We start from the raw sequence: 26408 nt of genomic DNA on the forward strand, positions 1-26408 counted from the left end.
GAACCACAAGGAGGTCCTTTTCTTGCAAAGAGATTTCGCACATGCTGTTGTGCCACCCCCTGGGGAGTGTGTCTGTATGTTGCTGGGATGCAGAAGAGCAAATCTCACAAAGGTGTTGATGTTTTGTGTGACTTTTGAGCAGAGCCCCTTCACACAATGGCTGCCACCGGCCTCTGGATCCAGTGTTGGAGCAAAGGTGTTCAGGCTATGAGCAGCTTGATGTCATTTTCTTTTGTCCTATTCAGAGGCTGAGGCCACAGAAAAGCCTGCAACTTCCCCTGTTTCTCAGTCCAGCCAGTATTCCCCCACAAATCAACAAGAGAGCAGCTCCTGGTGCAGTGCCCTTGCTGGCTCTTCTCACCTTTGCACAGGTGGAGCATCCCTGGTGTTGTGTCTAACTTTGCAAAAAGCATTCAAAGCTTTTTGCACCATGCAAGTGGATGGTCGGTGAGCTCCCCAGAGATATGTGCAGTATGTACCGTACATATTTCTAGGTATTCAGGTATTAGGTTCCCTCAGATTCTCTTCAGTCTCACATCTCATACAGTGCAGAAGTAGCGGATGAACGGGATGCAAGTCTTGAGAGACGTGTGGGTCTGCAAAGTAGTAAAGGTTGTGGATATCCAAGATACCTCGTTATGTATATGAAAATATTCCAGGAATCCCAAGCATTTTGGATAAAGGGTACAGCACTTGCATCAGACACTTGTCCAGAATCAGGTGGACCTGAGGCTCCGTGGAAGATAAATCTGCCTCACAGTGAGAACATCTAAGACGTAGGATGCCAAGTAGAACTTCGGTCATATTTCTGTAAATCAGCATTTATATCAGTGGCTGATTTCACCATAGAATCATGTCTTTAGTTTCTGACGGCATCTTGGGGGAAAGGTGTGGTCATACTTTTTATGCAAGCTGCTTTGAGTCTCCTTCGGGAGAGATAAAAGCGGAGTATAAATAAACATAACACTAATAATGCTAATACTACTACCGTGTTTCCCCGAAAATAAGACTTATTTTATATTATCTTATATTAATATTTGCTCCCAAAGATGTGCTAGGTCTTATTTTCAGGGGATGTCTTATTTTTCTATGAAGAAGAATTCACATTTATTGTTGAACAAAAAAATGAATATTTATTATATGCTGTACAGTAGTTGTCCTTACAAACCAGCATAACCAGACAAATTGTGAATCCTATCAAGAATTTCTTGTTACTACTATTATTTCCATGTACAACGATCTATGGTATGTACATTTCCCGATCCTGCATGCTCTGGTGTTCTGTTCAGCGGGCATGCTTCCAAACAAAAACTTTGCTAGTTCTTACTTTTGGGGGAGGCCTTATATTTATCAATTCAGCAAAACCTCTACTAGGTCTTATTTTCGGGGGATGTCTTATTTTCGGGAAAACGGTACTACTACTACTAATGATGATGATGATGATGATGATAATGATAAGGTTTTTCTCCTGCTTTCCATTGAGTGCATTTAGTGGCACGTTTCCCCTGCCTTTCTGTAGTGATGCTTCCTTCTGGTTTGGTCATCCCCAGGTGAAGAGGTATTTGGAAGTCTTGAACTCTCTCCCCTCCCCTTCCCTCAAAGGTCTACCTGTTTTTGTGCTGCTGTCACCTGTTTGTGATGCTGCCGCTGCCTAAAGCCCCTTGTTCCAATTTTTGGGGCGGGCACAGGGATGGATCTGTAGTGTGAGCTCACTGATGGCTCTTCAGAGAACAGAGTGACCAGTGAGCAAGATGCCTCTGGTTGGTGATTATCAAAATGGAACATTCCTCCCGGCCGGTGGGCATATGGTAAAGCAAGCCAGGATGGCATGTCTTCCTGGGCATCGTGTACTTTGGACGTACCTTTTGTCGACTGGGAACCTGGCGAACTCCGGTGGTGCCATTTCCTCCTTTCCCGACTGCATTTTGATGTACTGACCATCTCTGTGCTTCTCTCCGCAGGGACACGGCAGGACAGGAGCGGTTCCACACCATCACCACCTCCTACTACCGAGGAGCCATGGGCATCATGCTTGTGTATGACATCACCAACGCCAAAAGCTTTGAAAACATCAGCAAGTGGCTCAGAAACATAGACGAGGTGAGCTGCAAGTGGCGCAGGGCGGGGAGGCCGTTGGAGGGCAGGAAATGGCCAGTTGGGGGTGCAATGGGTGTTTGATACACTGGGAGGTACTGTGGCACATTAAACACTCTATGTACATGTTTGTGTGTGTGTATAGGTAAGGAAATGATGATGATGATGATGATGATGATGATGATGGCCAAAATACTGAAGGCTCTTAAGAGTCACTTGACTACCCCCTCCTTCCAAGTGTTCCCAGGAAGTATTGCCTGAAAGATAAGTGGGGTACAAATAAATAGAAGTATAATTCTAATAATATAATCATCATGATCTGCAGTTTCTCATGATGGCAAGTTGCATTGCTGAGACACTGAAACAACTGTCAGTATTTCTATCAACCTGAGCTAGATCTTGTTCTCCCATTGCCTTAACTCACCCTGGTGTGCCAGTATCATCCCTCCCTCCCTCCCTGGTCTCTTGTCTACCTGAGAAGGAAAGGGAAATCAGGAAGGGACCTAGTTGCACTCTTGAGGCAAGCTGATGTCTTTCACCCTAAGCTTTCTAAAGGCTACAGTCTTCTCCACCAGATGCAGCTGCACGAAGAGGACGAAACATAATAATAATAATAATAATAATAATAATAATAATAATAATAATACAACAGCCAGCAGTGTGTCTGCTGTGGAATCATCTTCTTGTGTTTCAAATAATAATAATAATACAGTGTTCCCTCACTATTCGCGGATTTGCTGTTTCGCGGTTTTTCAATAACCTCTAAAAGACTATTATAGATCATAAAAAATTACAATTTACAGCCTAAGCAAGGGAGGAAGGAGAAGGGAGAAAAGTAGCCAAAATGTCAACGGAAGGAGAAGAAGGCGATATATCAACGCACGATTGGTTGATAAGGACTTAAAATAGTCTATAACTACTAAAATAATGTATAAAGATTAAAATAAATATAGTGTCCCTACTTTGCGGATTTTCACCTATTGCAGGTGTTCCTGGAACCTAACCCCAGCAATAAGTGAGGGAACACTGTAATAATTTTGTGATACGAAATCCAGCATGTCTATCTTGTTTGCTGTGTCATACTGTGTCACCACCACCACCACAACAACAACAACTTTATTTTTGTATCCCACCCTATCTCCCCGTGGGGACTCAGGGCAGCTCACATGGGGACCAAGCCCAGTACAGCAAAAAAATACAGTATCAAATCCATTTAGTGGGGCCGGGCTGTGGCGCAGGCTGTTGAGCAGCTGCAATAAATCACTCTGACCATGAGGTCATGAGTTCGAGGCCAACCCGTGGCGGGGTGAGAACCCGTCAATTAAAAATAAAAAATAGCCCCTGCTCGTTGCTGACCTAGCAACCCGAAAGATAGTTGCATCTATCAAGTAGGAAATAAGGTACCACTTGGAAAAAAAGTGGGGAGGCAAGTTTAACTAATTTACGACCTGGAATGAGGAAGTGCCATCAGAGTGGATGATGAAGCAGCTGCTCCCCCCTGTGGCCAGAATCGAACATCCCCTCGGGAGAAGGTTAAATTGCCTCTGCGTCTGTCTGTCTCGGTCTCTGGTTAATGTGTTTTTGGGCATTGAATGTTTGCCCTATATGTATATAATGTGATCCGCCCTGAGTCCCCTTCGGGGTGAGAAGGGCGGAATATAAATACTGTAAATAAATAAATAAGTAAATAAATAAATGTAAAACAAAAACGTATATAACAAGCAAATAAAACAGGATATAAATGATAAAACATAGTGAACAGTCAACCAGAATCGAGGCACTGTTAGGGGCACATATGCTGAGACACATCCCCCTCAAGGGTGCTACCAGGTCCCTCCCTAGAACCATAGACTCCTAGAGATGGAAGGGTCCCAAAGGCCATTCAGTCCAACCTCTTCTGCCACTCAGGAACACACGATCAAAACCTCCTGGTATTCAAAGTCCTCACAGACAGGCTTGGCTCCCTCTTTGAAGCCATTCATGTCAGGAGCTGCATGAGGTCACATTAGTCATCCCAAAGTCCTGAGCCTGAGGTCATGTTAGTCATTCCAAAGAACGGTATGATTGCATCAAACATCCTGCAACATGTAGCAGCTCTGTGGCCCTTGGCACCACTTCCTGAGGTGGCGCAGCACTCCGTTGATTACAAGCTGTTCTGAGAACAGTGCGAGGAGGCGACACAGGTGTGTGTGTGAAGACCCCGGAGTAATGGAGGGGAAGACACGACCCCACATAGGAACCAGAAAGGACCTCCCTAATGAATACGATGCTAGTTCACTGGCCCAGGAAGTCAGCTCACATGCTGGCCGTTTAGTATTGGCTCTCTCCTTTTGGAGCGGATTTTACAGTCTTAGGAGTGGGATTCCTACTGTTACCTAGCAATGCTGGGGAGTATTTATTTATTTATTTATGTACTTTGTTTATATTTATGCCTGCCTTTCTCCCCGAGTGTTGGCATCTCATTTAGCCCCAAGAGTAATCTCTGAGCCAAACACACCCAGCTCCCCCAGCTGCTCGACAGAAGAATTCATATTTTTTTGAGGCTGATTATGTTGGTCATTTCAGATTTGTATTTATTGGCTATGTTTCACAGCAGCCACATCCTGCTCTTCTGTTGTTTATGCAGCCCTCAAAATAGGAATACAAATTTCTCCCTCGTATAGTACTGTAGAACAGGCATGGGCCAACTTTGGCTTGCCCTCCAGGTGTTTTGGACTTAAACTCCCACAATTCCTAACAGCCTACTAGCTGTTAGGAATTATTTATTTATTTATTTACAGTATTTATATTCCGCCCTTCTCACCCCGAAGGGGACTCAGGGCGGATAACATTATACACATACAGGGCAAACATTCAGTGCCGATAAACACATCGAACCAAGACAGAGACAACAGACAGACAGACGCAGAGGCAATTTAACCTTCTCCTGAGGGGATGTTCGGTTCTGGCCACAGGGGGGAGCAGCTGCTTCATCATCCACTCTGAGGGCACTTCCTCATTCCAACGTTGTAAATTAGTTAAACTTGCCTCCCCACTTTTATAAGTGGTACCTTATTTCCTACTTGATAGATGCAACTATCTTTCGGGTTGCTAGGTCAGCAACGAGCAGGGGCTATTTTTTATTTTTTAATTGATGGGTGCTCACCCTGCCACGGGCTGGCCTCGAACTCATGACCTCATGGTCAGAGTGATTTATTGCAGCAGCTGTTTACCAGCCTGCGCCACAGCTCGGCCCCCGGAATTGTGGGAGTTGGAGTCCAAAACACCTGGAGGGTGGGCCGAAGATGGCCGATGTCTGTTATAAAATCATCAGAGTCACCATTGACACCAGTACCATTGGGAGGGTGAGTAGGCACCCTTCTTCCTTCTGCAGGTAGCACAGCTCTGGGAGTGTTTCCCTGATGGGCAGAGACCTCGCCCCATCATAGTTGATCATTTACCTGGAACTGTTTTGCCAGGTGAGTGGAAATCCCTGCGGATGTGTTTTGGTGGCTTGGCAGATGGCTGAGCCAATGTTTGAGTCAATACTGATATGGAAGAGCCATTTGACCAAAGGCAGTTTGGCCATTCCGGTTTGCAAAGCTGAGTTCTAAGGAAGGCAAGGCACCCATGACTTGTTCCCTCCCTCCTTCCTTCTTTTTTTTGGCCAGAAAATGTGTGTGTAGCGAGAGAGGCGTTGGAGCACTGGGGTGACTCACTTCTGCTGAAACAGCGGAAAATTCTCAGGCTTGGAGAATTTTGAGTTTTGCATCCGTGGCTCTGGGCCACTCAGACCAGAAGCAGGAAGCCCTTGCCTTCTGGGCCTGACCTTCCTAGTTTCAAAAGATCCCTCTTCTTGAATGCTTTGTTGGGCAGCCCAGTGAAAGGTGTGTTTCTGAGACCAGGGTTCCTGGTTTGAAAGTGTTATTCCTCTTTCTTTGTGCAGTCCCTACTTTTAAAGTCATTGTTATACTCCAGAAACTTGGTTTTTGTGGCTGCAACAAACTACCGTATATACTTGAGTATAAGACGAGCCACACCATTTTACCACAAAAATCTGGGAAAACATATTGACTCGAGAATAAGACGAGGATGAGAAATGCACTGGTAAATTTCAAAAATAAAAATAGATACCAATAAAATTACATTAATTGGGGCATCAGTAGGTTACATGTTTTTGAATATTTACATAAATCTGTAATTTAAGATTAATAAGACTACTAGAAGGGTTTGGTGGACATTGACCTTGAGTTTTGGAGTTGTAGTTCACCTACATCCAGAGTGCACAATGATGGATCTAGTCCAAACTTGGCACAAATACTCAATATGCCCAAATGTGAACACTGGTGGAATTTGGGGAAAATAGACTTTGACATTTGGGAGTTGTAGTTGCTGGGATTTATAGTTCACCTACAATCAAAGAGCATTCTGAACCCCACCAATGATAGAATTGGACCATACTTTCCACACTGAATTCCCATGATGGCAACTTTATCTGCCAAAGGGGTTCCTAAGACCATCAGAAATATGCTGTGGCACAGGCTGTTGAGCAGCTGCAATAAATCACTCTGACCATGAGGTCATGAGTTCGAGGCCAGCCCGTGGCGGGGTGAGAACCCGTCAATAAAAAATAAAAAATAGCCCCTGCTCGTTGCTGACCTAACAACCCGAAAGATAGTTGCATCTAAGGTATAGGTAAAGGTTTCCCCTGACATTAAGTCCAGTCGTGTCTGACTCTGGGAGTTGGTGCTCATCTCCATTTCTAAGGCGAAGAGCCGGCGTTGTCCGTAGATACCTCCAAGGTCGTGTGGCTGGCATGACTGCATGGAGCGCTGTTACCTTCTTGCCGGAGCGGTACCTACTGATCTCACATTAGCATGTTTTTGAACTGCTAGGTTGGCAGGAGCTGGAGCTAACAGTGGCCGCTCATGCCGCTCCCGGGGTTTGAACCTGGGACTTTCGGTCTCCAGCTTAGTGCTTTAACGCACTTCGCCATCGGGGTTCCTAGTTGCATCTATCAAGTAGGAAATAAGGTATCACTTATAAAAAAAGTGGGAGGCAAGTTTAACTAATTTATGACCTGGAATGAGGAAGTGCCATCAGAGTGGATGATGAAGCAGCTGCTCCCCCCTGTGGCCAGAATTGAACATCCCCTCAGAAGAAGGTTAAATTGCCTCTGCGTCTGTCTGTCTCTGTCTCGGTTCTATGTGTTTATGGGCATTGAATGTTTGCCCTCTGTGTGTATAATGTGATCCTCCCTGAGTCCCCTTCGGGGTGAGAAGGGCGGAATACAAATACTGTAAATAAATAAATAAATAAATAAATAAACCCCTCTGACATCCCCCCTCATGACACCCCCCCCCTCACCCCCCACCCTGCCCCGGCTGCTCTGTGAGATGGTCATTGAAAAACTATAGCAAAATGTGCTGCAGGATGTTCCTCCTGCACAATGTTTTTGCAGTTTAATAAACTTTTCCTGTGTTTTTACGGATAGAACCAATTGGGAAATGACATTCATAACCCAGGAAAAAACATCGTGTTATATAATGTAATCCGTGCAGGTAGGGAAGAGGGGTCTTACCTAAAGGTCTTACCCAGCCAGTCACATTCTCTCTGCCTCAAGGGGGGAAGCAGAGGCAAACCCTCTCTGAACAAACCCCCGACTTCAAAGCACACTGATTATTCTAGACTTAACACTCGCGGTTGAGTATGATTGTGAAGGCACGTTACAACAGCCACAATGCTGTATCCGTAGCCTGCCCTCCTCTCAGTGTTGACAGATGCCTGAAGCCTTGTCTCTTGTCCCTCTCCGCAGCATGCCAACGAAGACGTGGAGAGGATGCTTCTAGGAAACAAGTGTGACATGGATGACAAGAGGGTGGTGCCCAAAGCGAAAGGCGAGCAGGTGAGTGAAGTTTGCCCAGGTCTGCACAAAACAATAAGGAGTTGCCCCCAGGTCCATTGCTCTCTCCTCTGCTGTAATGCCAAATATTCCTACTGCTTTCTCCTTCAAGTGGTCTCTCTCCTGTTTGTGGGTTTGAGATCTCACAGCTTGGAAAGCAAGTCCCTCATGATACATCTCTGCAGATGTCAAGGTTGTCCCCTTGCGTGTGCTTCATAGAACTGGCCTTTACCCGCCACTGTGACAGAGTATTGGCTCAATCATTGATCAATCTTGGTATAGGACTAGAATTTAAAACGAGTGTGAGTGAGCTTCAGTCCAGCCATTTCCAGGTATCCTTACGTAATCGGTCATCGTGGAGTGCTGGAAGCCCTGTCTCACCCCATCCCATAATGGGCAAAGATGACTCAGTCAGACCATAAACTCAGCATCTGGTGGGAAGAGGATGCTCTCCTAAACTAGGTGCCTTGCTCAAAGTGCTTGAGAATTCAGAGTGTGAGTAAATCCCTTTGTCTTCAGAGGGCTGCTTCCCAATCTTTGGCTCTTCAGGGGTTTTTTACCTTCAGGTCTCATAGTTCTAGCCAGTTGTCTAAGTCACCTTGGTGGGGTATAAGTAAACATAATACAGTAGAGTCTCACTAATCCAAGCCTCGCTTATCCAAGCTTCTGGATAATCCAAGCCATTTTTGTAGTCAATGTTTTCAATATATCGTGATATTTTGGTGCGAAATTCGTAAATACAGTAATTACAACATAACATTACTGCGTATTGAACTACTTTTTCTGTCAAATTTGTTGTATAACATGAAGTTTTGGTGCTTAATTTGTAAAATCATAACCTAATTTGATGTTTAATAGGCTTTTCCTTAATCCCTCCTTATTATCCAAGTTATTCGCTTATCCAAGCTTCTGCCGGCCCGTTTAGCTTGGATTAGTGAGACTCTATTGTACTACTACTACTACTTATTATTATTATTATTATTATTATTATTATTATTATTACTTGTGATTTTGTGATACGAAATCCAGCATATCTATCTTGTTTGCTGTGTCAGACTTATGCCATTGTGTCAATAATAATAATAATAATGCAAAGACTCAGGCACAAACCAGCAAAGGTGGTCCCAGTGGTGATGGGCACATTGGGTGCATTGCTTAAAGACCTTAGCCTGCACTTAAACACAATCAGTACTGACAAAATTACCATCTGTCAGCTGCAAAAGGCTACCCTACTTGGAATATGCAGGCATTACTCGCCGATACATCACACAGTCCTAGACACTTGGGAAGTGTCCGACATGTGATCCAGTACAACAGCCAGCACAGTGATCTTGTTTGCAGTGTACTAATCTTGTTGTGTATCAAATAATAATGATGTTGGTTGGAACTTCTGGGCGTTGAAGCCCCAAATACATGGAAGACCAAAGGTTGGGAAACACTGTTGTAAGGGGTTAAAACACAGGCTCGGTATCAGCTAATTTCTCCCTATTTTATTGGGCTGGCTAGTTCTTGTTGTGTATTTACAACGTGTTTGGCCTCTCCCATCTCCTGGTGGGTGCATTTCTTCCCTTCAGGTCTCACGCCTGGCCTCCCTCTCGGATGGGAAGCCCACCCTGGTCTCTGAAAGCGCAGCCCTTGCTTAACAAAGGAGCGAGTCTTTGTGTCTGGTGGCTTTGCCTAGGCATGGGAGGACCTCTGCTTCTGTTGTGTATTTGAACTTGACCTTTGTTGCTTGTGTTTTTAGCTCTGTATTTGTGTTAAAATGGGTTTCAAGCTTGATCTGAATTAAGCCAGTGAAATCCCGTGGTTGTATGCAAAAATGGCAGCTCCACACACCATTTCTTCCATGTTGGTTCTATAACTGGGACAGGAGGAGCTGTCTATGGCAACCAGGGATCTACAAATGTGAAGCAATTAATGTCTGGTGTTTTCGTGAAACGTTTCCTGGCCTCACTCCCTACTTCTCTCCTTTTGGCCTAGATCGCAAGGGAGCACGGAATTAGGTTTTTCGAAACTAGCGCAAAAGCAAATATAAACATTGAGAAGGCATTCCTCACGTTAGCAGAAGACATTCTCCGAAAGGTAAGTGGAGTATTGTGTCCCAGGAAGGGGGGGGGGGCTGCTGAAGGGCTTAGTTTTGGGCCATGCTGCCATGTATAGGCCAGTGGAAGTGACGTGGCACCAATTCATTTGTAGCTGTAATCAAGGCTTTGGGGGAAGTGGGACACTTTCAGACAGTTGGGGATGGCTTGGCTTGGAGCAGAACACTGCCTGAAATTGTGCTGATTTTTAAGGAAAATAATACTGTGTGTGGGCCTAACGGAGCTTTGGGACCCACTTTCAGCCTGTTGGTCCCCACCACAATGAACCAGAATGTGGGGCAGTAGAGCCACTTAATGGCAGGTTGTTCCTGACCCGTGGCAACCCCTTGGTAGCATTAGTTTAGAGGGGGCTTGCCACCATGCCTGTCCATGGAGGAATGTGGCTTGGCAGGGTCTCCTTTTGGGTTTTCATGGCCAAGCGGGGATTCCAGCCCTGGGCCCTAGTCCCACAGTCAAACCACTACAGCACAGTGTCTCAGCATTCAATGGCATGGCATGGTGGGAGCAATGCTGTGCCCCATGTGCCTCCCAACGGGGCTCTGGAGGGCAGCTGTTGTTGGAAGGCCAGAAACAACAACACATTTATGTACTATATATAATCTATAAACATACCGCAGTTGTTCGGCACCACTTCAACTCTCGTGGCTCAATGCTATGGGAGTATTTCTACAAGTCCTTTAACTGTCTCTACCAAAAAGCCTTGGGGCCTCACCAAACTACTGTCGGAATTTAAGACAGAATGAAAGACCTATTTCTTTCTGTAGGCCTACCCAGTCAACTTGAATAATAATAATAGTTATTATTTTATTTCTTATCTGCTACTTCTTGTTGTTGTTGTTATAATTATTATTATAGCATTGAGCCATAGACGATAAAACGGTGTAGATCAGATTTGGGCAAACTTTGGGCCTTCCAGGTGTTTTAGACTCCAACTCCCACCATTCCTAGCAGCCTCAGGCCCCTTCCTTTTCCCCCTCAGCCGGGGGAAAAGGAAGGGGTCTGAGGCTGCTAGGAATGGTGGGAGTTGGAGTCCAAAACACCTGGCCTCGGGAGGGCCACAGTTTGCCCAGGTGTCAAAGGGACAACTTCATGAGTTCTTGGTTGGGCCCGAGGGGAAAAGGGAAAGGGCCTGAGGCTAGGAATGGTGGGAGTTGAAGTCCAAAATACCTGTTGGGAGGGCCACAATTTGCCCAGGTGTCAAAGGGATGACTTCATGAGCTCTTGGTTGGACCTAAGGCTAGGAATGGTGGGAGTTGAAGTCCAAAATACCTGTTGGGAGGGCCACAGTTTACCCAGGTGTCCAAGGGATGACTTCATGAGCTCTTGATTGGATCTAAGGCTAGGAATGGTGGGAGTTGAAGTCCAAAATACCTGTTGGGAGGGCCACAATTTGCCCAGGTGTCCAAGGGATGACTTCATGAGCTCTTGGTTGGACCTAAGGCTAGGAATGGTGGGAGTTGAAGTCCAAAATACCTGTTGGGAGGGCCACAATTTGCCCAGGTGTCCAAGGGATGACTTCATGAGCTCTTGGTTGGACCTAAGGCTAGGAATGGTGGGAGTTGAAGTCCAAAATACCTGTTGGGAGGGCCACAGTTTACCCAGGTGTCAAAGGGATGACTTCATGAGCTCTTGATTGGACCTAAGGCTAGGAATGGTGGGAGTTGAAGTCCAAAATACCTGTTGGGAGGGCCACAATTTGCCCAGGTGTCCAAGGGATGACTTCATGAGCTCTTGGTTGGACCTAAGGCTAGGAATGGTGGGAGTTGGAGTCCAAAATACCTGTTGGGAGGGCCACAATTTGCCCAGGTGTCAAAGGGATGACTTCATGAGCTCTTGGTTGGACCTAAGGCTAGGAGTAGTGGGAGTTGAAGTCCAAAATACCTGTTGGGAGGGCCACAATTTGCCCAGGTGTCAAAGGGATGACTTCATGAGCTCTTGGTTGGACCTAAGGCTAGGAGTAGTGGGAGTTGAAGCCCAAAATACCTGTTGGGAGGGCCACAGTTTGCCCAGGTGTCAAAGGGATGACTTCATGAGCTCTTGGTTGGACCTAAGGCTAGGAGTAGTGGGAGTTGAAGTCCAAAATACCTGTTGGGAGGGCCACAATTTGCCCAGGTGTCAAAGGGATGACTTCATGAGCTCTTGGTTGGACCTAAGGCTAGGAATGGTGGAAGTCCAAAACACCTGGAGGGAGGGCCAAAGTTTGCTCATGCCTGGACTAGAAGAGGCTGGAGGGACCCTTGAGCAGCTGAGGCAGGGTTTGGGGGGCTCGCCTTGACCTCTACTTGTCCCTCATCTCTCTCCCACTTGCAGACCCCCGTAAAAGAGCCCAACAGCGAGAACGTGGACATCAGCAGCGGGGGCGGCGTGACCGGCTGGAAGAGCAAGTGCTGCTGAGGGGCCTCCCTGGCCAAGTGCCCCCTCCTCCTCCTCCTCGACCCCCCCCCCCATCCTCTGCTCCTCGCTGCGGAATTAAACCACTTTGCCCATTTTAACCTTAAATATATATATATTTTTCGGTTGTTGTTCCTCATCTTAACACGGCCTCCTTTTCCTCCTCCTCCTCCTCCTTTTTCCTCCTCCTTTCCTTCGTTCTTCTCTTAGGGAGAGCTCACTGACTATATAACCTTCTCAAAACTGTATCGGCGGGGGGGAAAAAAAATCATGTCTTGACATTTTGTTTTTTAATGTACCGGCATCAATGAACTCAAAACGCACCCCGTTCCCGGTTGTTTTATATATATATATATATATATATATATCTCCCAGTCTTAAAACATTATGGAGTTTAGAGCGGTCATTTCAGCTCCGGTTCTGTACCAGAATAAACAAGAAATGCGTTAGCGTTATATTATTTTGTACAACCGTGGGGGTTTATTTTTTCTTTATTTTTTTTTCTTTTGTTATGGGTACTGTGCTTAAAAGTCACCATATTTGCATTTGCAGAAAAAAAGGAAGGGAAAAACAAACTAACTAACTAACCGAAAACCACTCATTCGCCTTGAGTCTGTAAATGGGGTTTATTTTGTCCTGTGCCTTAAGTGGAAAGGAACTTTGCTTCTCCCCTTCCCTTCCTTATCCTCCTTTTGCTCCCTCTGGGACCCCCTTGATGTAGTGAGTGGGGGTCCCAAGGGCTCGGACGTATGGACAGAGCCTCCTTTTCCATTTGGGGCCTGAAACACTGTCCGCGTTTCCGTTTCCCGTCCTTCCCCTTCCCCTTGCATGCCGGTTTTACTTTCCTTTTTTTAATGGTGTGACGTGTTCCGAGGTGGCAATACTGTTTTGCCAAATTTAATTCAGAAGCACTGATCATGGATCTAGCTTTTTTTTTCCTTCCTTTTCTCACCTCCGTGAAAGTATCTACTAACCCTTTTTTTAAATTTTTGTCTAGCGAACGTTCGGGCCGATGACTCCCTTCCCCTTCCTTCCCTTCCTTCCCATAGTTATTGGGGTTGATGATGATGATGGTGGTGATGATGATGATGATGATATGGAAGCGTGAATTGCATGCGCACTCGTGTCCTGCGGCGGTGCGTCCCTCGTCCGCCTCGGTGTAGGGTTTTAGGCCACAGCCGGCTCCATTGATACGGATGTGAAGTTTTTTTTCTTTGCTGCTCCAGGCAGGTGACTCGGTAGCCTAGTGGATATTTAAATATTTTTGGGGGGCGGGTGGGGATGGGGCGAGCGGCGGCCAGGCCTCCTCCTCCTCTTTCCCCTCCTTCTGTGTTCAGTTCCTTCACAATAAAAACAATCCCTTGTTTACAACCGTGGGCAATTGTAACTTCTTTCCGACTTGCTTTTCGGGTTCTTTGTTCCAGGCATGCAAACTTCGTCCCCCGTCCGGATGTTTGGGACTCATAACTCCCACAATTCCTCACAGCCTCAGGCCCCTTCCTTCCCCCCCCCCCCAGCCACTTTAAGCTTTCCATACCACCAAGAAAGTTCTTTATACTTCCTTCTTTGCTACCATGCTGAGTATCTTTCTCGTGCAGATAAACAGCTTCGCTCTCACAGAGCCTCCTCTCACACCGAACTTGCACAGGAGCTTCACGCAGTAGCTTAAGCGTCTGAGGGTGGAAAGGAAGGGGCTTGAGGCTGTGAGGAATGGTGGGAGTTGGAGTCCAAAACACCCAGAGGACCGCCCTTGGCATAATGCATTTCCCCCCATTGCCTTCCTCCTTCCGTCAGGTTCTTTGTTCCAAGGAAGCAGAGATGCGGCATGGACCGGAGGAAGCAGCATTCAAACTTCCGCCCCCGTCCGGGTGTTTGGGACTCTAACTCCCACTATTCATTACAGCCTCAGGCCCCTTCCTTTCCCCCCTCATAGCCACTTAAGCTTACCATACCATCAAGAAAGTTATACTTCCTTCTTTGCTTCCGCGCTGGGCTTCTTTCTCATGCAGATAAACAGCTTCGCTCTCACAGAGCCTCCTCTCGCACCAAACTTACATAGGAGCTTCACACAGTTTTACAGCAGCCTTCACACTGGAGCTTCAGACATGAGGCATTCTTATACTGAGGCCCACCTCACACTCAGGCCTACTAACACTGAGGCCTATTTCCCCACAGAGATCTTACTCTGAGGTCCCTCTCACTGACATTACAAGGCTTCCATAACACCAGTAAAGTTCTTTATACTTCCTTCATTGCTTCCATGCTGGGCTTCTTTCTCATGCAGATAAACAGCTTCGCTTTCACAGAGCCTCCTCTCACACCAAACTTACACAGGAGCTTCACGCAGTAGTTTTACACACAGCAGCCTTCACACTGGAGCTTCACACATGAGACCTTCTTATACTGAGGCCCACCTCATACTCAGCCCTACTAACACTCAGGCCTATTTCCCCACAGAGATCTTACACTGAGATCCCTCTCACTGACGTTACATGGCTTCCATAACACCAGTAAAGTTATTTATACTTCCTTCTTTACTAACATGCTGGACTTCTTTCTCATGCAGATAAACAGCTTCGCTCTCACAGAGCCTCTTCTCACACCAAACGTACATAGGAGCTTCACACAGTTTTACAGCAGCCTTCACACTGGAGCTTCAGACATGAGGCATTCTTATACCGAGGCCTACCTCACACTCAGGCCTACTAACACTGAGGCCTATTTCCCCACAGAGATCTTACACTGAGGTCCCTCTCACTGACGTTACAAGGCTTCCATAACACCAGTAAAGTTCTTTATACTTCCTTCATTGCTTCCATGCTGGACTTCTTTCTCATGCCGATAAACAGCTTCGCTCTCACAGAGCCTCCTCTCATACAGAACTTACACAAGAGCTTCACGCAGTAGCTTAAGCATCAGAGGGGGAAAAGGATGGGGCTTGAGGGTGTGAGGAATGGTGGGAGTTGGAGTCCAAAACACCCGGAGGACCGCCCTGGGCATAATGCATTTCCTTCCGTTGCCGATGCACGGAGAGCAGTGTTGTATATAAAAATGGCTGTCCTCCCTTTTGTTTCCCCCTCAAATCTGCACTTTCTAATTATCACGAAAACAAAAAAAGGGAATATGGAGTATGCAGCATCTTTTTTTAAAAAAATAACCTTTGTTTAAACATAATGCGCTTCTTTTTTTGATTTGCTTCTGGGCGCCTGGCCCTCTCTCTTGTATGATGACGAGTCTCTCTCTATCTCTGTCTCTCTCTCTCTACGAATTCTTTGTAAAAGCTTTCCTCTTCCTGAGGCACCGAGGGGCTGCGGAGGGAGACCCCCAAGCAGCCCGCTCTCTGGTACTACTAGCTGAGAATTCATATTCTACTTAACAAGGTAAAATAAACTGAAATATTTCTAGCCCTGTCTATTTCTGTTCGTGTCGAAGGCGTCCGCAGGGGGTTTCCGGGGTCTCGGGGTTGTCCCACTTGGGCGAGTGGGCTTATTAACAAAAGACCCTCCTCATAAATGTAGCAACATGACTCAGCACCAGTAGCCAAAAGTGATAAGAACAAAAAACACAGACCAATGTTATCTCTTCCTTAGGAGGTTTTTCTTTATAGCAAAATAATATGGTTGCACTATTTACAAAAACAAGGTTTCCATAACAAAGTTCAGCCTTCACATTGGAGCTTGGCACACGAGGCTGCCTCAAACTGAGGCCTACCTCACACTCAGGCCTACTAACACTGAGGCCTATTCTCCCACAGAGATCTCACACTGAGGTCTCGCACTGAGGTTTCAAAGCTTCCATAACACCAATAAGGTTCTTTATACTTCCTTGTTTGCTTCCATGGTAGGCTTCTTTCTCATGCAGGTAAACGGCTTCGCTCTCACAGAGCCTCCTCTCATACAGAACTTACACAGGAGCTTCACGCAGTAGCTTTACATACAACAGCCTTCACACTGGAGCTTCTCACACGAGGCCTTCAGCCTGGAGCTTCTCAACCTTCACACTGGAGCTTCACCCACGAGGCGGCCTCAAACTGAGGCCTACCTCACACTCTGAGGCCTACTAACACTGAAGCCTATTCTCCCACAGAGATCTCACACTAAGGTCTCACACTGAGGTTACAAAGCTTCCATAACACCTATAAGGTTCTTTATACTTCCTTCTTTGCTTCCGCTCTGAGCTTCTTTCTCATGCAGATAAACAGCCTCGCTCTCACAGAGCCTCCTCTCGCACTAACATAGGAGCTTCATGCAGTAGCTTTACACACAGCAGCCTTCACACTAGAGCTTCACACATGAGGCTGCCTTATACCGAGGCCCACCTCACACTCTGAGGCCTATTCTCCCACAGAGATCTCACACTGAGGTTACAAAGCTTCCATAACACCAATAAGGTTCTTTATACTTCCTTCTTTGCTTCCGTGCTGGGCTTCTTTCTCATGCAGATAAACAGCTTCGCTCTCACAGAGCCTCCTCTCACACCAAACTTACATAGGAGCTTCACGCAGTTGTTTTACACACAGCAGCCTTCACACTGGAGCTTCACACATGAGGCTTTCTTATACCGAGGCCCACCTCACACTCTGAGGCCTATTAACACTGAGGCCTATTTTCCCACAGAGATCTCACACTGAGGTCTCACACTGAGGTCACAAAGCTTCCATAACACCAATAAAGTTCTTTATACTTCCTTGTTTGCTTCCACGCTAGGCTTCTTTCTCATGCAGGTAAACAGCTTCGCTCTCACAGAGCCTCTTCTCATACAGAACTTACACAGGAGCTTCACGCTGTAGCTTTACATACAGCAGCCTTCACACTGGAGCTTCTCACACGAGACCTTCAGCCTGGAGCTTCTCAACCTTCACACTGGAGCTTCACCCACGAGGCGGCCTCATATCGAGGCCTACCTCACACTCTGAGGCCTACTAACACTGAGGCCTATTTTCTCACAGAGATCTCACACTGAGGTTACAAGGCTTCCATAACACCAGTAAAGTTCTTTATACTTCCTTCTTTGCTTCTGTGCTGGGCTTTCTCATGCAGATAAACAGCTTTGTTTTCACAGAGCCTCCTCTCACACCGAACTTACACAGGAGCTTCATGCAGTAGCTTTACACACAGCAGCCTTCACGCTGGAGCTTCTCACACGAGGCCTTCAGCCTGGAGCTTCTCAACCTTCACACTGGATCTTCACCCACGAGGCCTTCTCACATCGAGGCCTACTTCACACTCTGAGGCCTACTAACAGGACTATTCTCCCACAGAGATCTCACACTGAAGTCTCTCACAGGTTACAAGGCTTCCATAACACCAATAAAGTTCTTTATACTTCCGTCTTTGCTTCCATGCTGGGCTTCTTTCTCATGCAGATAATCAGCTTTGTTTTCACAGAGCCTCCTCTCACACCGAACGTACACAGGAGCTTCACGCAGTAGCTTTACACACAGCAGCCTTCACACTGGAGCGTCACACATGAGCTAGGACTGTCAGCAGGAGCTCACTCCGTCCCGCTGATTCCAACTGCCAATCTTCAGGTCAGCAGTTCAGCAGCCCAAGGGTTAACCCATTGCACCACCGCAGCCCTTTAAGCCTTCTCTGCCAAGCAATGCTGATTCTCACCAAACTGCAACTCCCAGGGTTCCACAGCAAGGCGTAATGTAATGTCCATTAGCATGGCATCAAGCGGCATCCGTTCTCCATTGCAGGGACTCTTGCAAAGAAGGCTTGGTGGAGTGTTGGACTGGGATGATGGGAGACCTAGGGCTCTGGGGGACCAGGGTTCAAGTCCCTGCCAGACCAGGAACACTCCCCCCATTGAAGGCAGCCCCTTCCACACTGTGCAGGAGAAGGGAGCCTCACCAAGAGCCCAGGAGAGGGGTGACTTGACCAGCACCCATTTGCCTGTATGGAGAGCTCTGTCGGGGTCCTGCATTGGGTGAAAGCCTTTGGCCACACATCCCTCCCTTTGTTGCAAGATCTGGGCTGTAGCGCAGCTGGCTAACCGCCAGCAACAATAGATCACTGGATGATGGCAAGTTCGTAGCCTGAGTCAGATTGTGCATCTGACTGTCAATAGCCTAGCTTACTGTCTACTAGGCAGTTCAAAAACAGCTGCCACTTTGAGTAGAGAAATTTGAAATTAGAGGTTAATTTAATTTATGACACCATAAAACTGCCGGCGATCAAGGAGCAAGGAGGAGATACTATGATCAAAACGGACTCGGCGTCAGAGCAGATGAAGCAGCAGCTCCCCCTGTGGCCGGAATCAATCATAACCTGAAGCCAAAGTTGGAAGAATGTTGAATTACATCTGTCTGTAAGTGTTGTATGTCCAAAAACTGCATTGAATGTTTGCGTTGTGATCCGCCCTGAGTCCTCTTCGGGCTGAGAAAGAAGGGTGGAATAGAAATTCTGCAAATAAATAAAGAAAGAAAATTGACTGGTCATGGGTGAACTTTGGCCATCCAGGTGTTTTGAATGGTGGGAGTTGGGAGTCCAAAACACCAGGAGTGAGAGCCCATTTTAAATTGATTTTTATTCAAGAAGAAAAACATAATTGCACGAATTTTAGGTTGCGTTTTTTTATAAGTTGTACGTATCCACATGCCTGACCTATACAGCCTTTAATCACACTCAGACCAAAGGCCAACGGGTAAAATCAGTCATCCACAATGCTTCTGTTTTCCTCTACTCATGCACCAACAAATACCTTGCTAAAGGCTTAATATTGCAAATCAAGATTGACGAGGAATTAGGAATCTGCCTGATAAAAGACCGAGGAACCTGAGGGCAGTCGGCCTGACCTCAACGCCAGGAAAAATATCCAAGTGGATGATACTGGATGACGGCCGGGCTGTGGCGCAGCTGGTTAGTAGCCAGCTGCAATAAATCACTACTGACCAAGAGGAACAAAGCCCGGGTCGGATTGAACCGTTAATAGCCTAGCTTGCGGCTCACCTAGGGAGCTCAAAAAATGTCAAGAAAGTTAAATTGAGATCTTCTGTCTCAATTTCCCTTCTCCAGCGATCTAGCAATCTGCTTAGTCCCACAGAAATAAATCCAAACTTCTCAGCTGTCGGCTGAAGCCAGTGTTTCTTATATTTATTGAAGTAATTACAATATTGGGTTGTTGTATGTCTTTCGGGCTGTGTGGCCATGTTCCAGAAGCATTCTCTCCTGACGTTTCGCCCACATCTATGGCAGGCATCCTCAGAGGTTGTGAGGTATGGAGAAAACTAAGCAAAGAGGTTAATATATATCTGTGGAAAGTCTAGGGTGAGAGAGGTCAGTGTGAATGTTGTGTAGTTAATCACTTTAATTAGCATTGAAAAGCTTATCTGCTGTCTTCTTCCTGCCTCTGGGGCATCCTTTGTTTAGAGTCGTTAACTGCCCTTGGTTGATTCATGTCTGGAAATCCTCTGTTTTCAGAGTATTGCTTTTTATTTACTGTTCTGATTTTTGAGTTTTGTAATACTGGTAGCCAGATTTTGTTCATTTTCATGGTTTCTTCCTTTCTGTTGAAGTTGTCCACATGCTTGTGGATTTCAATGGGCGAAACGTCAGGAGAGAATGCTTCTGGAACATGGCCACACAGCCCGAAAGACATACAACAACCCTGTGATCCCGGCCATGAAAGCCTTCGACAACACAATTACAATATTTACATAGCTCTGCCGGAGTGTAACATCTAAGCATCCAACATAATCGATGGCCACCAGTGAAGCTCCCTATCTCTCAACTGTCGCCACCCACATTCCAGAGCAGTGACAAATGTCCTGTTACCTGTCTGGAAACTGCACACTGTTTCCCTCTAGCAATAAATCTCTATGCATTTAACTCTTACACTACTGGAATGCTGCATTACATTGTACATTACAGGCACACACAATCAACTTGCTTTAAACCATAAGTGAAATTTAATAATTACACTGTAAAGACGGTTTATAACGACTACCACCAATTGTAAAGGATTATGAACAACTAAGACCAATTTGGAAAGATGCAAACCACCAAAGACTCAGGGAGGAGACCTTTTACTTTAAAGGGTAGCGTATCTTGGTTTGAAATATATGCGACAGAGCCTTAGATGTTGGAAGAACAATAACAAGTTTATTCAGGCACAGAGCTTAGTGGTTACGATGTTGTTTCTCACGTAGAGGTATTCTTATTAACAGTTACAATACTAGAATGAGATGAATCAAACTCTCTAAAGTATCACTTCTTTTCTTAAAGTAGTTAAAACCTATTCCTTTGCTCCTTTCTGTTACTTCAAAACTTGGACTATCCAGTGACTTCAAACCACAGTCACCCCTGTGATATACCGTCAGATTCTCTGTGTCTTACCAGGTCACAAACTACATTAAATAAGTCACCAAACTTATTTAAAAACCGACTCAAAATGAACAATTGAGCCTCCTTGATCCCATCAACCTGGAATCAATCTTCCCTGTGCCTCATCAGAGCACAGACTGATTCTTTTTTTAAAACTCTGCACTTCTTCCACTAAACGGCAGTTGGCTCCGCCTACTTCTCCATGGCAACCAGCCTCTGAGTGCTGAGATGCAATAACTGTAATACTTACCGTTTTAAAACATAAACACACAATTAAACATAACATCTGTAAACCAAAATCCGTACTTCATTACATACACAAATGCATTCCTCCAACAAAAAACAGTTCAGCAGTGTGGGTGCGGAAAAGAATGAGGAAGTACTCCATCAAAAGGACTCGGTGTCACAAGTGGACGGTGAAGCGGCAGCTCCCCCTGTGGCCGGAATTGAGCATTGCCTCATGAAGCCGGAAGCTGGAAAATGTTAAATTGCCTCTGTGTTTGTCCGTGTGTGTTGTATGTCTTAACGGCATTGAATGTTTGACATGTATGTGTGCATTGTGATCCGCCCTGAGTCCCGTTCAGGGTGAGAAAGAAGGGTGTGATATAAATACTGGACAGCAGAGGGTGCTGCTCTGCTGCAAATAAAGGCATGGGCCAACTTGAGCCCTCCTTCCAGGTGTTTTGGACTGCAACTCCCAGCATTCCTCACAGCCTCAGGCCCCTTCCTTTCCCCCCTCAGCCGCTTAAGCTGGGAGTTGCAGTCCAAAACACCTGGAGGGAGCTTGTATCTTTGAGTCCATCAGGGGCAGCTAACGACTCTGAACAGAGGATTCCCCCAGGCAGGCAGCAGCCAGGCTTTGAAGCCGCAAGGCCATTCAGTGTTCACCAAGGGGATCGATTACAACCAGAACTGTAAATAAGGAGCAACACTCTGAGAACAGAAGAATTCCAGACATGATTCAATCAGGGGGCAGCTAACGACTCTGAATAAAGGGTTCCTTCCCCCCGCACCCCAGGCAGGTAGCAGCTAGGCTTTGAAGCTGCAAGGCCATTTAGTGTTAATCAAGGGGATTGATTACAATCAGAACAGTAAGCAACACTCTGAGAACAGACGAATTCCAGACATGATTCAATCAGGGGTCAGCTAACGACTCTGAACAAAGGGTCTCCCCCCCCAGGCAGGCAGCAGCCAGGCTTTGAAGCTGCAAGGCCATTCAGTGTTAACCAAGGGGATCGATTACAACCAGAACTGTAAATAAGGAGCAACACTCTGAGAACAGAAGAATTCCAGACATGATTCAATCACGGGGCAGCTAACGACTCTGAACAAAGGGTTCCTTCCCCCCCCCCAGGCAGGCAGCAGCCAGGCTTAGAAGCCGCAAGGCCATTCAGTGTTAATCAAGGGGATCGATTACAACCAGAACTGTAAATAAGGAGCAACACTCTGAGAACAGAAGAATTCCAGACATGATTCAATCAGGGGGCAGCTAACGACTCTGAACAAAGGGTTCCTTCCCCCCCCCCCCAGGCAGGCAGCAGCCAGGCTTAGAAGCCGCAAGGCCATTCAGTGTTAACCAAGGGGATCGATTACAACCAGAACTGTAAATAAGGAGCAACACTCTGAGAACAGAAGAATTCCAGACATGATTCAATCAGGGGGCAGCTAACGACTCTGAACAAAGGCTTCCCCCGCACCCCAGGCAGGCAGCAGCCAGGCTTTGAAGCCGCAAGGCCATTCAGTGTTAACCAAGGGGATCGATTACAACCAGAACTGTAAATAAGGAGCAACACTCTGAGAACAGAAGAATTCCAGACATGATTCAATCAGGGGGCAGCTAACGACTCTGAATAAAGGGTTCCTTCCCCCCCCCCCCCAGGCAGATAGCAGCTAGGCTTTGAAGCTGCAAGGCCATTTAGTGTTAATCAAGGGGATTGATTACAATCAGAACAGTAAGCAACACTCTGAGAACAGACGAATTCCAGACATGATTCAATCAGGGGGCAGCTAACGACTCTGAACAAAGGCTTCCCCCGCACCCCAGGCAGGTAGCAGCCAGGCTTTGAAACTGCAAGGCCATTCAGTGTTAATCAAGAGGATTGATTACAACCAGAACTGTAAATAAGGAGCAACACTCTGAGAACAGAAGAATTCCAGACATGATTCAATCAGGGGGCAGCTAACGACTCTGAACAAAGGCTTCCCCCGCACCCCAGGCAGGCAGCAGCCAGGCTTTGAAGCTGCAAGGCCATTCAGTGTTAATCAAGGGGATTGATTACAATCAGAACAGTAAGCAACACTCTGAGAACAGACGAATTCCAGACATGATTCAATCAGGGGGCAGCTAACGACTCTGAACAAAGGCTTCCCTCGCACCCCAGGCAGGCAGCAGCCAGGCTTTGAAGCTACAAGGCCATTCAGTGTTAATCAAGGGGATCGATTACAACCAGAACTGTAAATAAGGAGCAACACTCTGAGAACAGAAGAATTCCAGACATGATTCAATCAGGGGGCAGCTAACGACTCTGAACAAAGGCTTCCCCCACACCCCAGGCAGGCAGCAGCCAGGCTTAGAAGCTGCAAGGCCATTCAGTGTTAACCAAGGGGATCGATTACAACCAGAACTGTAAATAAGGAGCAACACTCTGAGAACAGAAGAATTCCAGACATGATTCAATCACGGGGCAGCTAACGACTCTGAACAAAGGCTTCCTTCCCCCCCCCCAGGCAGGTAGCAGCTAGGCTTAGAAGCCGCAAGGCCATTCAGTGTTAACCAAGGGGATCGATTACAACCAGAACTGTAAATAAGGAGCAACACTCTGAGAACAGAAGAATTCCAGACATGATTCAATCAGGGGGCAGCTAACGACTCTGAATAAAGGGTTCCTTCCCCCCCCCCCAGGCAGGCAGCAGCTAGGCTTTGAAGCTGCAAGGCCATTCAGTGTTAACCAAGGGGATCGATTACAACCAGAACTGTAAATAAGGAGCAACACTCTGAGAACAGAAGAATTCCAGACATGAGTCAATCACGGGGCAGCTAACGACTCTGAACAAAGGGTTCCTTCCCCCCCCAGGCAGGCAGCAGCCAGGCTTTGAAGCCGCAAGGCCATTCAGTGTTAACCAAGGGGATCGATTACAACCAGAACTGTAAATAAGGAGCAACACTCTGAGAACAGAAGAATTCCAGACATGATTCAATCATGGGGCAGCTAACGACTCTGAACAAAGGCTTCCCCCGCACCCCAGGCAGGCAGCAGCCAGGCTTTGAAGCTGCAAGGCCATTCAGTGTTAATCAAGAGGATTGATTACAACCAGAACTGTAAATAAGGAGCAACACTCTGAGAACAGAAGAATTCCAGACATGATTCAATCACGGGGCAGCTAACGACTCTGAACAAAGGCTTCCCCTGCACCCCAGGCAGGCAGCAGCCAGGCTTAGAAGCTGCAAGGCCATTTAGTGTTAATCAAGGGGATCGATTACAACCAGAACTGTAAATAAGGAGCAACACTCTGAGAACAGAAGAATTCCAGACATGATTCAATCACGGGGCAGCTAACGACTCTGAACAAAGGCTTCCCCCGCACCCCAGGCAGGCAGCAGCCAGGCTTTGAAGCTGCAAGGCCATTTAGTGTTAATCAAAAGGATTAATTACAATCAGAACAGTAAATAAGGAGCAACTCTCTGAGTCAATCAGGGGCAGCTAACAACTCTGAACAAAGGATTCCCCCACAGGCCAGGATGTGAAGCTTGCAAGGCCATTTAATGCTAATCAAGGGGAATCAATTACAACATTCATACCGGCCTCCAAAAGACAAGAGTTCTTTCTCTCTCCCACTCTGGACATCATTCCACAAGAGGGTTAGCTGTTCAAAGCCGCGAGTCGGGGTGAGCTCCCGGCTGTTAGCCCTAGCTTCTGCCTACCTAACAGTTCAAAAGCATGTAATAATGCGAGTAGATTAATAGGTACTGCCTTGGCGGGGTGGTAGACATGCAGACATGCTGGCACACGATAGGAGGAAGTCTATGGATGAGACCCCTTGAGCCCATGTAGTCCAACCCTCTTTATTCTGCCATGATGCAGGAAAAGCACAAGCAAAGCAGCCCCGACAGATGCCCATCTGGGCTCTGCTTCAAAGCCTCCAAGGAAGGAGATAGATAGAGTCATAGAATCTTAGAGTTGGAAGAGACCTCTTGAGCCCATCTGGTCCAACCGTTTTATTCTGCCACGATGTCAAGCACAATCAAAGCAGCCCTGACAGATGGCCATCGAGCCTCTGCTTCAAAGCCTTCAAGGAAAGAGATAGACTGAGTCATAGAGTTGGAATAGTGATGCCTTCCAGCCATGGGCAAGGAAGGGTTGGACTAGGTGGCCCTTGGGTGCCCCTACCTGGGAACTGGAGGCCCATCTTGGGTCCCACCACGTCGTCCTCCAGGCTGTGGTCGCCCAGGCCCTCCACGCACTCGCCTGCAGCAGGAGAAGGAGGAAGGAGAAGGCATGAGCATCCCGGAAGCAGAGCATCCTTGGAAGGGACCTCCAAAGGCCATCTAGTCCAGGCACGGGCCAACTTGGGCCCTCCCTCCAGGTGTTCAAAATGATCTTCACAGATGAGAGAGATGGTTGGCCAAGAGTAACACAATGAATAATAATAATAATAATAATAATAATAATAATAATCCCAAAATGCAGACTGTGCAAGGAAACCGACGAAACCATGGATCATATCCTCAGCTGCTGTAAGAAAATTGCACAGACAGACTACAAACAGAGGCACAACTCTGTGGCCCAAATGATTCATTGGAACTTATGCCTCAAGTACCACCTGCCAGCAGCAAAGAACTGGTGGGATCACAAACCTGCAAAAGTCTTGGAAAATGAGCACGCACAGATACTGTGGGACTTCCGAATCCAGACTGACAAAGTTCTGGAACACAACACACCAGACATCACAGTTGTGGAAAAGAACAAGGTTTGGATCCTTGATGTTGCCATCCCAGGTGACAGTCGCATTGACGAAAAACAACAGGAAAAACTCAGCCGCTCTCAGGACCTCAAGATTGAACTGCAAAGACTCTGGCAGAAACCAGTGCAGGTGGTCCCAGTGGTGATGGGTTCATGGGAATATGTGGCAAAAAATTATCACGGCAAGGGAAAGACAAATCCTTTTTCCTCTGAATTTTATCTCCACGTTTAAAAAACATTTTCTTCATGAGAGGGTAGTTGGTGAGGGGGGAGAATGAACCCCAGATTTTCTTTAATTTTTTCTGACCATCCCTGGTCATTCACACCCTGGGTCTTTTTTTTTTTTTGAGGGGGGGGGGATACGAATGATCAAACAACCATAATAAACTGATGACAATAGAATTCATAATCACAAAGATCTCAGCCGGCATTTGGAAATAATAGACATTGACAAAATTACGATCTGCCAACTGCAAAAGGCCACCCTACTGGGATCTCGCATTCAAAGCGCCCCCGACAGATGGCCATCCAGCCTCTGCTTTAAAAGCCTCCAAAGAAGGAGCCTCCACCACAGTCTGGAACTCTCTCCCCGGGGCCGTGGTGGAGGCTCCTTCTTTGGAGGCTTTTGAGCAGAGGCTGGATGGCCATCTGT

General features: G+C 46.7%; 1 protein-coding gene and 1 long non-coding RNA gene across 3 annotated transcripts in view; one reads left to right on the forward strand and one right to left on the reverse strand.

Moving 5' to 3' along the window:
* The window catches only part of rab10 (RAB10, member RAS oncogene family), a 51509-nt gene extending 35637 nt beyond the window's left edge, over window positions 1-15872 (forward strand). For both annotated transcript variants that reach the window (XM_062966674.1, XM_062966675.1), the window contains exons 3-6: window positions 1962-2100; window positions 7889-7978; window positions 9956-10057; window positions 12388-15872. In XM_062966674.1, the coding sequence (XP_062822744.1) occupies window positions 1962-2100; window positions 7889-7978; window positions 9956-10057; window positions 12388-12471 (415 nt within the window). In that variant the 3' untranslated portion in view covers window positions 12472-15872. The remainder of the gene's footprint in view (window positions 1-1961; window positions 2101-7888; window positions 7979-9955; window positions 10058-12387) is intronic.
* Window positions 15873-16625: 753 nt separating this feature from the next.
* On the reverse strand, window positions 16626-25355 carry LOC134294891 (uncharacterized). The gene is made up of 2 exons (XR_010001519.1): window positions 25184-25355; window positions 16626-18875 (listed from the first exon to the last, which is right to left on the reverse strand). It is a non-coding gene; the product is annotated as an uncharacterized LOC134294891 (long non-coding RNA).
* Between the last annotated feature and the right edge of the window lie 1053 nt (window positions 25356-26408).

The sequence above is a fragment of the Anolis carolinensis genome, unplaced genomic scaffold (genome assembly GCF_035594765.1).
Source record: "Anolis carolinensis isolate JA03-04 unplaced genomic scaffold, rAnoCar3.1.pri scaffold_27, whole genome shotgun sequence".
In the NCBI taxonomy this organism is placed as follows: Eukaryota; Metazoa; Chordata; class Lepidosauria; order Squamata; family Dactyloidae; genus Anolis; species Anolis carolinensis.